This window comes from Crocuta crocuta, unplaced genomic scaffold (genome assembly GCF_008692635.1).
Source record: "Crocuta crocuta isolate KB4526 unplaced genomic scaffold, BGI_CrCroc_1.0 scaffold53, whole genome shotgun sequence".
Taxonomy (NCBI): Eukaryota; Metazoa; Chordata; class Mammalia; order Carnivora; family Hyaenidae; genus Crocuta; species Crocuta crocuta.
This window is the reverse complement of record NW_027529432.1, coordinates 2,581,335-2,591,333: the sequence shown is the minus strand read 5'-3', so window position 1 is coordinate 2,591,333 and position 9,999 is coordinate 2,581,335. Positions and strand designations below refer to the sequence as shown.

General features: G+C 61.8%; 1 protein-coding gene across 1 annotated transcript in view; it reads right to left on the bottom strand.

Annotated features, from left to right (window-relative positions):
- Positions 1 to 8,467, bottom strand: part of EHBP1L1 (EH domain binding protein 1 like 1) — a 14,793-nt gene extending 6,326 nt beyond the window's left edge. Inside the window, exons 1-12 of the mRNA XM_077759594.1 lie at positions 8,293 to 8,467; positions 5,766 to 5,823; positions 5,264 to 5,359; positions 4,920 to 4,973; positions 4,654 to 4,827; positions 4,435 to 4,597; positions 3,739 to 3,807; positions 3,484 to 3,646; positions 1,340 to 3,326; positions 720 to 877; positions 583 to 631; positions 6 to 171 (exon numbers count right to left, since the gene is read on the bottom strand). Of these exons, the coding sequence (XP_077615720.1) occupies positions 6 to 171; positions 583 to 631; positions 720 to 877; positions 1,340 to 3,326; positions 3,484 to 3,646; positions 3,739 to 3,807; positions 4,435 to 4,597; positions 4,654 to 4,827; positions 4,920 to 4,973; positions 5,264 to 5,359; positions 5,766 to 5,823; positions 8,293 to 8,396 (3,241 nt within the window). The 5' untranslated portion in view covers positions 8,397 to 8,467. The remainder of the gene's footprint in view (positions 1 to 5; positions 172 to 582; positions 632 to 719; positions 878 to 1,339; positions 3,327 to 3,483; positions 3,647 to 3,738; positions 3,808 to 4,434; positions 4,598 to 4,653; positions 4,828 to 4,919; positions 4,974 to 5,263; positions 5,360 to 5,765; positions 5,824 to 8,292) is intronic.
- Between the last annotated feature and the right edge of the window lie 1,532 nt (positions 8,468 to 9,999).

Here is a 9,999-nt window from a genome sequence, read left to right as displayed (position 1 = left end):
AGCGCCGCCGCCGCCCTCCAGCTGCACCAGCTGCAGCTCCTGGCCGGTGCAGAAGGCGCGGATCTGGCACAGGTACGTCATGACGATGAGCTTGTCGGGCACCGACAGCAGCACCATGTCCGCCGGCTCCAGCAGCCGCGACACGCCCAGAGCCGCGAAGCCATCGAAGGCCTAGGAACGGTGCGCGCGGGGTCAGCGGCGGCTGGCGTTACCCGGCGACGCTGCGGGCCCCGCCCGGGACCTCCGGAGGAATCCCGGCGACGGGCACGCCAGGGTTTGCCTAGCAACGCCTTCACCCTTCTATTGGGGGAAATATTGGAGCAACAGGGCCCGCCCCCGCGTCACCCAGCAACTGCACACCAAAGGGCGGTTTTGGAAAAACCATCTAGTGGAAATAGGCTTTAAAACAAAACTAAACTAAGAAAAACGAACAGTTTAAAGACCAAGAGGGGTAAAAGTGGCAGAACTTCTAAAACCCACTGCTGGGGCCCCGCAGCTCATAGATTCCTCCCCTACAGACAGACCGACCCTAACTGCTGGACCCTCCGCCAGGCTCTAGGCATTGCCCCCTCTCCGTCTCACCTGCTTGTTGTTCTGTTTGATGTTGAGTGGGTCCAGGGAGGCATAGTCGCTGCAGAGAGAGGGCGGGTCAGAGGCTGGAATCACACCGCCCTCCCAGCAGGCCCCCTCATTCATTCCCACCCCCTCTGGCAGCTCACATCTTGTCTGGGTAGAATCGGTGCAGGATGGCACAGAAGGCCAAGCCGTTGCGCCAGGATGTAGTGAAGTTGGTGACTCGGACACCACGGTAGCCAGCGGTCACTTCCTGGCACCACTCCAGCAGGGATTGACTGGAGCTGACCAGAGCACGTGGTGCCTAGGGACACAGGGATGGGCTCAGGGAATGTGAACACGGGACCTGTGCCTTCTGACCCTCGGGCACAAAACAGTCCTGGCTCTGGGTTTGCAGGGGTCACCAGAGGCCGCTGGCCTGAGCCTTGGGACTAGGCAAAGGGTTTCCAGCTCTGAGGCTATCTACCAAGGTCACCTAAAAGGTCAGTGGCCCCCAGGCAAGATCAGAGGTCACCAGCAGCCACATCTCAAGGTCAGCCCAGAAAAATCAGCTTAGGGGTGTCCGGGTCCATGCAGCCCAGGGAAGACAGATGGGGGGAGCCAGGGCATCCTGAGAGAGGAGAGGGTGAGGGGGGGGCTCCTTGAAGCTGAGCCCCTGTCCCACCACACCCCAGTCGACCAGGTGGGTCCATGCAGAGCCGCCGTTAGCTCAGCCCCAGGTTAGTGGGAAGCAGCGGACTGGGCCCTCGGCGGCCCCCATCCCTACCTGGCTGCCCGGCAGCCTCCCGTTCTCTTCAGGCTCCTCTGGGGAAGAGGCCCCCGAGCGCTTGGGCACCCCAGCCCCTGCCCCACTGGCCACCTGCACCTCAATCAGGCTGGCCTCTGGGAGGTTTCCCTCAGCTTCTTGTCCCTTCTCAGCCCCTGAGGCCCCAGCCTCTGCTTCCTGGGCCTCAAAAATACCAGATTTGTTTTCTAGAGGCCCTAAAATCTCCACCTCTGCTTCCTGGGCCCCCCAAGCCGCAGACTTGGCCTCTGAAACTCCCAAAACCTCAGCTTCTACCTCCTGGGCCCTCAAAACCGTGGTCTCTGCCTCTGCTCCCTGGGGCCCTAAAACTCCACGCTTAGTGACGGATTCCTGTAAAGCTTCATGTTGGAGAGTCTCCCAGAGCCCAGTCTCTGCCTCTCGGACCCCCAAAGTCTTAGCCTTTTCCTTCTCAGCCTCTAAAACTATCGTTTCTGTCTGTTGAATCCCCAGTCCCTCAGCCTCTGCCATTCCAGCTCCTGGCCCTAAAACCCTTGAATCCCCCACCTCTGTCTCCTGAGCTCCTATCTCATTTTCTATCCTAGGAACCCCTGAACCCCCAGCTACTATCTGCTGAGTCCCCAGTATCTCAGCTGCTGCGGTCTCAGTCTCGAACCCTGGGACCCCTGAGCCCCCTACCTCTGTTTCCTGGGTTCCTGCTGTCTCGGATTCTATCCCTGAACCCCCCACCTTGGCCTCTTGGGTTCCCAGTATCTCAGCCTCTGCTGTTCTAGCCTCTATCTCCAGCATCCTGGGCCCCCCCGCCTCTGGCTCCTGGGCCCCCAATATTTCACATTCTGCTATCGCAGCTTCTGGCCTCAGTACGCCTGAACCAGCAGCTACCTCCTGGGTCCCCAATATCTCAGCCTCTGCCGTCCTAGTGTTTGTCCCCAGAAACCCTGAACCCTCAGCCTCTGTTTTCTGGGCTCCCAGTTCCTCCGACTCTGCCGTGCCAGCTGCCTCTGACTCCAGGACCCCCGATCTCACAATCTCTGTCTCCTGGGCCCCCAGCGCCCCAGCTTCTGCTGTCCCTGTCTCTATCTCCGGGAACCCTGATCCACCCACTTCGGTCTCCCGGGTCCCCAGTACCTCTGACTCAGCCACCGCGGTCTCTGTTCCCAGGACCCTCGAATCCCGAGTCTCTGCCTCCCAGACCCCCAGATCCCTAGACACCACCCCCTGGCCAGCTGCTGGTGGGGCTCCCTGATACCCGCTCACCTGGGGCCCGGCGCTTGCCGCTCCAACAGAGGGACCCCGCTCCAGGCCTGTCCCCCCAACACCAGGGGCTCTGCCTCTCACCTCTGCACTCTCTCTCTCCTGGCCTGCAGCACCCCTGGCCCCATTGACGTCACCGAGATGCCCGGCGTGCCCTGCAGGTTCTGCTGGGGGTTGGCTCAGGATGGGGGGAGCCTCATCCCTGATCCTGGCCCCTGTCCTCCCCTGAGAGCCCCTTGGAGGAGCCTCGGGAGTCCCCTTGAATCTTGCCTCGGACATCACCCCTGTAGCTTCTGGTCCCTTAGTGTCCACAAGTCTCAGCTTTGACATCTCTTCAGCAGCCACTTGACTCCCTTCTAAACTCCCTTCGGCCTCCCCAGCTCTGACGTCTGACCTCTTAGCGTTCACCTCTCTGCCTCCTGACTCTTGCTCAGGGTCCACCCCCCCAATCCCGGTGCTCCTCCCCTCAACCTTAGGTTTCGGCCCTCCCCCAGAGTCTCTGGAGCCCCCATCCTCAATGCCTGGGCCCAGCCTGGCTCCCTGAGCCTCTGTCCCTTCCTGCAGGCCTTCCTGGGCCTGGGTCTGCCCAGAAGAACCCACTCCTGCTGGGGGATCCCCTGAGCCTTTGGGAACCTCATCTTCCCCTTGGGGGACTGGGGGCCAGGGGGCATCAGAGCCTTTCCGGAGCCGAGGGGCTGGGGTGGGGGCCACCTCCTGGCCTGGCTGTCTTGAAGACCTGAGGAGAGAGCAGGAGAAAGCATTGGGGAGCCCATTGGCTCCCCATTGTTAGCCCCACCCCCACCCTTCCGATTGCTAGGGCACTGGAAAGGCAGGTTGGCAGGGGTGCAGCTTTCTAACAGTGGGCAGAGGACAGGGCTCGTTCCCAAGCTCACCTCTGCTCTGGTGGGGTTCCCGGGGGCCTTGGGGCCTTGAGGCCCACCTGGCCCCCTGCCACAGTAGCTGCTTCTGACCCCTGGGCCCGGGAGGCCCTGGCTGGGGGCGCAGGCGCACTCACAGGGGCCGGGCCAGGATCCTCCGCACTAGAAGGGTTGGCAGCTGGGGAGGAAGGGAGGGAGGGGCGCTGAGGCCTGGGCCCTGAGACTGGAGGTGCGCTCCCTCCCCGGCCCCAACCCCAGCCTGGGTCTCACCTGCCTGCTTGGGCTGTGCCCGGCCCTCCTCCTCCTCCTCACAAAGTGTCTTCAGCTCCCGAGAGGGATCTGGGGTGGGGATGGGGGGGGGGCAGGTCAGCCCAGAGGAGGGCCCGGCAGGTCTGACCCCCGCCCCCCAGCTGGAGTCCTGGGCCTACCTGGGAAACGCCCCAGCCTCAGGGCACCGCCCCGGCCTGCGAGAAGAGACAGGCCCTCCGATGCAGAGAGAGAGAGAGAGAGAGAGAGAGAGAGAGAGAGGGAACCACCAGGACAGACAGAAACAAAGCCTTAACAAGCAAAAGGGAGGGATGAGGAAGCTGATGATGGAGCGCGGGGGGGGGTGGGTTGAGGGCTGGCGAGCTCAGACTGCATCTCCCCTCTGTGCGTTTGGCCCTGCCATCTCAGGGCGGGTACCGGCCCAGGCAGGCACCCACTCAGGGCTGAGGAGAGGGCCAGCGGCTCAGGGAGCCCATCCTGCGGGACTCAGCTAAGAACCCAGGCCGCCGCGGGACCAGGAGCCAAGGCTGGACAGTCCGGGCTGCCGGGCAGGTTGGGGCTGCCCGGGCCGTAGTGAGCCCCTCACGGGGCCTGCCCAAGCCGCCGCTGGTCCAGCACAGCAAGCGGCTTACGGGTGAGCTTATCCCCCACCCTCCCTAGGTCTCGGTGATCTCAATCCATGGCAGGCTGTGAGCCCACCTGGCTGGGGGACACGGGCCCGTGCCTCGGGGGCACCTGGACCATTAGCCTCCTCCTCGTCACTCTCAGCAAAGTCGTCCAGGTTGCCCACATCACTAGGCTTCACGCTCATGAGGCTCGCAAGACNGGGGGGGGGGGAGGGTTCAGAGGTCAGGGGTGAGAGCTGGGGTCAGAGACTGCAGAGTAAGGTCAAGGAAGGAGGATGGGCACTCACGTGGCACGGCCCTCGCGAAGCAGTACCCCCGACAGAGTGAGGCTCAGCTCCGCGTGCACCACCTTCACCGACTTAGGCTTCAGCCGCAGCCGCAGGGGGACCGGGACAGGCACGGGCCCCGCATGGTGGGCCAGGTCCACGTCCACGGTGGCCAGCACCTTCCGCTGCCCCTTGGACTCCTGTGGGCCGGGGAGAAGGGCCCGGGGAAGGAGCATCAGTGCTGTCCCACGAGACCCCAAGAGCCCAGGCCCTGGCCTGCCCGGCCACTCACATTCTCAATAATAAACGTCCACTCTTTGGCTTCATACTGGTCCACGTGAGGGTCCTGGGAAAAGGGGGCGCTGGTGAGTATAGGGGCTGCCGGCGTGAGAGCGGGGTGGGGAGGAGGGCCGGCCGTCTCCCACACTACTTGTGGCAGGTCTGTGTGCACGCTAGCCTCCTCCAGAGAGACCTCCTGGGCCACCCGCACTGAACAGGCTACCCCCACCCCCACCTGCTTCCTGGGCTCACCCCTCATTTCTCATCTGGACAGATAACCCACTGGGACCCCCGTGGCTGCCTGGGTTGTAACCGCCCCCTCCCATTCCCACCTATGCAGGAGGCCTAGAGACTCACCCTGTATAGGGTCACAGAGATGTCCACGTTCTCCGGCACCATCCACACCACGGTGCCCCGGTATGGGTTCTGGATGCCTGGCTGCCAGCTGTGGGCCTGCAACGAGCAGTCTGAAGCCTCCCCTGACCCAACTCTCCCCTTGTCCCCTGCCCTTACCTCCAAACTTGACCTCATCTCTCTCCATTCTGTGGATTCTTTTTTTTTTTTTTAATGTTTATTTAGTTTTTGAGAGAATGCAAGCAGGGGAGGGGCACAGAGAGAAGGGGACAGAGGATCCGAAGCATCCTCGAGGTGACAGCAGCAAGCCCAACGCGGGACTCAAAGTCATGAACCCTCAGATCATGACCTGAGCCCAAGTCAGAGTTTCAGCCAACTGAGCCACGCAGGATCCCCCTTTCTGTGGCTTCTGGTCCAAACCCAAACTCGACTCCACTCCCCCATCAGTTCTCACCCACTTTCCTCGCACCCCCAACCTGGACCCCCAGCGGACAACCTCCCCCACCTTGGAGCAGATGCGTCTGTTCCGCCGGGTCCATACCACCACCAGCTTATCCGGTTGCCTAGAGGTGGGGAGAGAGGGGGCTACTCAGTCAGGCCCACCCACCCCACCCAGCCTCTCCAACTCCTCCAGGGTCTTCCTTCTGCCCACAACCTCCCTCCCCCCCCACCCCAGAAGGACTGGACAGCCCATTATCTGGAGCCACCAGGGGCAGGGTGGGGCTGCTGAGGCAGGGGGGAGGCCCAGGGCAGAAGGGCAAAGGCCCAGATGTGGGTCGACAGGGATTATGAAGACAGGCAGCAAGAGAGGCAGAGTCATACAGAGAGACAGGCACACACAGAGACAGGGAGAGACACATGAAACACCGCAAGGAGCCTGCAGGAGACACAGGGAGAGACAGACTTGGAGTAAAACAAACCCAATCACTCACAAATATCTGGGGAGTGTGCACTGTAAACCCAGCCCAGGTTAGGGGCGGAGCACAGCACAAGAGAACTGAGACTCTTAAGGGGCTGAGGGCAACAGAGGTGGGGGTGGGGTGCCAATCAAGAAAGAAAATAAATTAACAAGCTGACTTCAGGGAGATGGGACAGAGCCACTGGGGTCTCCTGGAGCTTGGGGTGCCTGAGGGAGGCCCGAGTGGAGGAAGGGATAGGCTTGTGAAGCTCCGGAGAAGGAGGGCTCAAGAAGGGATGGGAAATGCAAGAGACTGAGGTTGGTGGGAGGCGGAAGCTGGGGAGACTTGGGGTCAGAGTGATGGACAGAGGGTGGGAGGTGATCAGAGAGACACAGGGTCAGCTTGTCATCAGACAACCTCCCCCCGCCCGGGGCCTTCCGGGCCCAGCCCCACAGAGATAACGCACACGGGTGTGGGGAGAAGGTCCTTTTGGGTTAGAGAGTTCAACTACTACCTCTGAGGGCCAGTATGAGAGCCCTCCTTGCCTGTCCCCAGCCCATGCTGGGATGCTTAGGTTTACCCACCTCACTGCCCCTCTCCTGTCAACCCCTGAGGATCCCGAGGCCCAGAGAGGTTGGGAGCCAGGCAAGGGTCACAAAGCCAAAACCCAGAGCCCGCCAGCCTGCAGCCAAGCTCCTCTCCCCAACCCCACACTGCAGGCGATGGCGGGGCAGAGGTAGCCACCACCACCACCACCGGGGCCTTCCCAGAAAGGGGAAGCAGCCAGGGGTGGCTAGAGAGGGCGGGGCCTGGCCAGGCAGCCTGACTCAGGCCAGGCACGCCCTCCCCGGGGAGCCTGAGATCTGAGCAGGGGCAGCTTCCTCGCCTGGGCTCCTAGCTCAGGGCCTAGGAGGCCCTGCCCGCCCCCGTGACTCTGATGCACTGACACTGCCCGCACCCTAGGCCTGCTCTCTGGGACCATCCCCAGGGTCCCCTTGAGCTCACCCAGGATGCTGGGGCAGAAGGTAGAAGCAGAGACCAGAGTTCAGGTCCTAGACCTTTGCTGTGTTACCCCAGTCAGCCCCTGTCTTCTCTGGGGCTCGCCAAATGGAGTGATCGGCCCTCCAGCTGGCCCGGGGCAAAACCAGGGATATGGATGCTGCCCGAGGGACCCTAGCCTCCAGCTCACTCCCCTCCCTGGGGACCCCGTGGTCCCTTCCTGCCCCAGCAGCTCCTCCTCTTGGGAGCCTAAATTTAGCCCCGCCTGCCGGGTGAGGCCCCTACAGCTGTGCCCTAATCCAGCCAAGGGAAGCCGACACCAGTGAGCACGTATATTTAGGGTGTGACGCAGGGGTCCGGGCAGCTGCGGGTGGGAGCCATGTGAACAAGATGCCCCTGGCTCCTTTGGCAGTCCAAGCCAGGTTCTGTGCTCTCTCACATACCTCTGCCCCTGACCCGGCCACCTCGCCCTCCCCAAGCCCGCTCCTCCCAGGCTGGCAACCTTCTAGGCCCTCAGGCCCCTTTAAGCTTTAAGCCAGTCCCTGCCTCCCTCCTCATCCCTCTCAGTACTCAGTTTCCCCTTTTAAGGACATTGTGGAGACATATCCAGCCTCCCAGCACCCACTCTGGCCAAGGCGAGGCGTGCGGTGCGTGCGTGTGTGTGTGTGTGTGTGTGTGTGTGTGTGTGTGTTTTCATTCCTCTGGCTCAACAAGTGGGCAGAGGAGGAGCGGGCAACATCCTCGTTCCGAGCTGGACTAGCCCACGGAGGTTTCTGCCCTGGCCTAGCCACCCGCAGACCTCAACATTCGCTCCCTTTTCCGATGCCACCTGGAACCATCCCTCTGGTCAAAAAACCAAGAGGCCTCCCTTCCCCCAGCCCTGAGCGCAGCTGAGGAAGGTGTGGGCACAGACGGATTCTGGGGCCTGCAAAGTCTGACCTCCACTCCCCAACAAGTACCCACACGGCCAAATCTAGGGGTCCCACAAACTGCAAAGGCACTTTTGAGTCTCAGTCTGGGACGCCGGGGCCGAGGCGGGGCAAGGGGCCTGTTTGGCCCCTAGGTTGGGGGCAGGGTTCTCTCCACGGGGTCCCAGCCAGCCTGCGGAGTCCCCCAGGCCTCCCTGTCACTCACCATTTCTTGGTGCACTCCACCACCAGCTCGTGGTAACAGGCCACAAACTGGAACTTGGCGGCCCGCTTGCCCACGCGCTGCAGGCGCTTCCACACCGAGGTCATGGCCCCTGCCGCCCCCGCCGCCGGATCCTCAGACGCAGGGCTCCCGCTGGCCCGCGACCGCTGGCCGGCCCTGGGNCGGGCCGCCCGCCCCGTCCGTCGGAGATGTTCGAGGCTCGGACCCGGGGCCGATCTCCCCGGGGCGGCCGCTGGGGCCCGCCGGGTGGTCCGGCTAAGTCGGCGGGTTGTCCGGGGCGCGTCGGGTCGCGGGAGCGCTGAGCGGCGANGGGGACGCCTGGACCGCAGCGCCCGCTCGTAGCGCGCCGAGGCGGTGTGGACGCGCGGGCCACGGGAAAGAGCAACCAATAACTTGGTGCCGCCCTCTGGGCCACTGCCTTGGCCGCCACCCTTCCTGCCCGCAGCTCTGGGAGGTATGTACCGTTGGGCCCGTTTCACAGGTGGTGGAAACAGAGACCCAGGAAGAACAGACTTGCTCAGGGCCACACTGAGCATCTGGGCCAGAGGCAACTGTCCTCAACACGGGTGGCAGACTCCTGCTGCCACGTATGTCTTAACCTAAGTAGGACGGCGGAGAGAGAGTCAGGGGTCAACCTGGGTGGCCCTAGCTGTGGGCAGCACCCATTTACCAGTCCTGACTCCTTAACTGTCAAGTGGGAAGATAGCCCCAATATCACACAAGCAGGTGACTTCCGACCAGTGTGTGTGACCTTGGGCAAAGTACTAACACTCTGAGCCTCAGTTTCTACCTCTGTTAAATAGGGATAATTATAGTTCTGCCTCTTACACGGTCACTGAGAATATGGAATCTTGGGAAGCATTTAGAACAGAGCCTGGCTGATTTTCTGAGGTCTCATTAAATGGAATCCGTTATCTGGGGCGCCTGGGTAGCTCGGCAGGTTGAGAGTTCGACTTTTGGTTTCTGCTCAGGTCATGATCTCATGGTTCGTGAGTTCGAGCCCCGTGTCTGGCTCTGCGCTGGCAGTGTGGGAAATCTCTCTCTTCCTACCCTACCCTGGTCACACTAGCTCTGTCTCTCTCGAAACAAATAAAATAAATGGAATCCGTTATCACAGACTGGAAAGTGTGCCTGTGCACGCACATAGTTTAGTCTCCCTGCCCTAAAAAGCCTGCCCCAGGCATTAGCCGCCCTGTTCACACCTAGATTAGAATGCTTATCACCTACCTGCTGGCCCAGCATGGTAATGAGCACGTGCGTACCAGGCCCAGAGTTAGAGACCTGCCCTGGGACAGCGCGTTAGTCTCTTTCCCTCCCTGCCTGCGCTCTGCAAGGCTTGGGAATGGACTGTAGGCTACTACTTAATATGATGAATAGGAACGCTGGTCTGTGAGGAGTGCCTGCCATTTCGTCCAGGAGGCAAAGGGCTGTACCGCAGGGTGTGGGGCCCAAGGTGTGCAACGTCGAGGTCCTTTGCTTTTCATCTCAGGAAGTTATGGGGGTTGTTGTGTGTGCCTGGAGGTCTGAGCACCCACTATCCCCAATTGTGCAGGCTTCCTCCAGTGAGCCTGACACCTGGGTTTGGCTCCCACACCCAGCAGCGTGGTCTCGGTTTCCTCTGTAAGAGAAAGCCCTTTACGTATAACTCTAAAGGCTCCGAGTGGACATGGGAGCCAGGCGGCCTGTAAG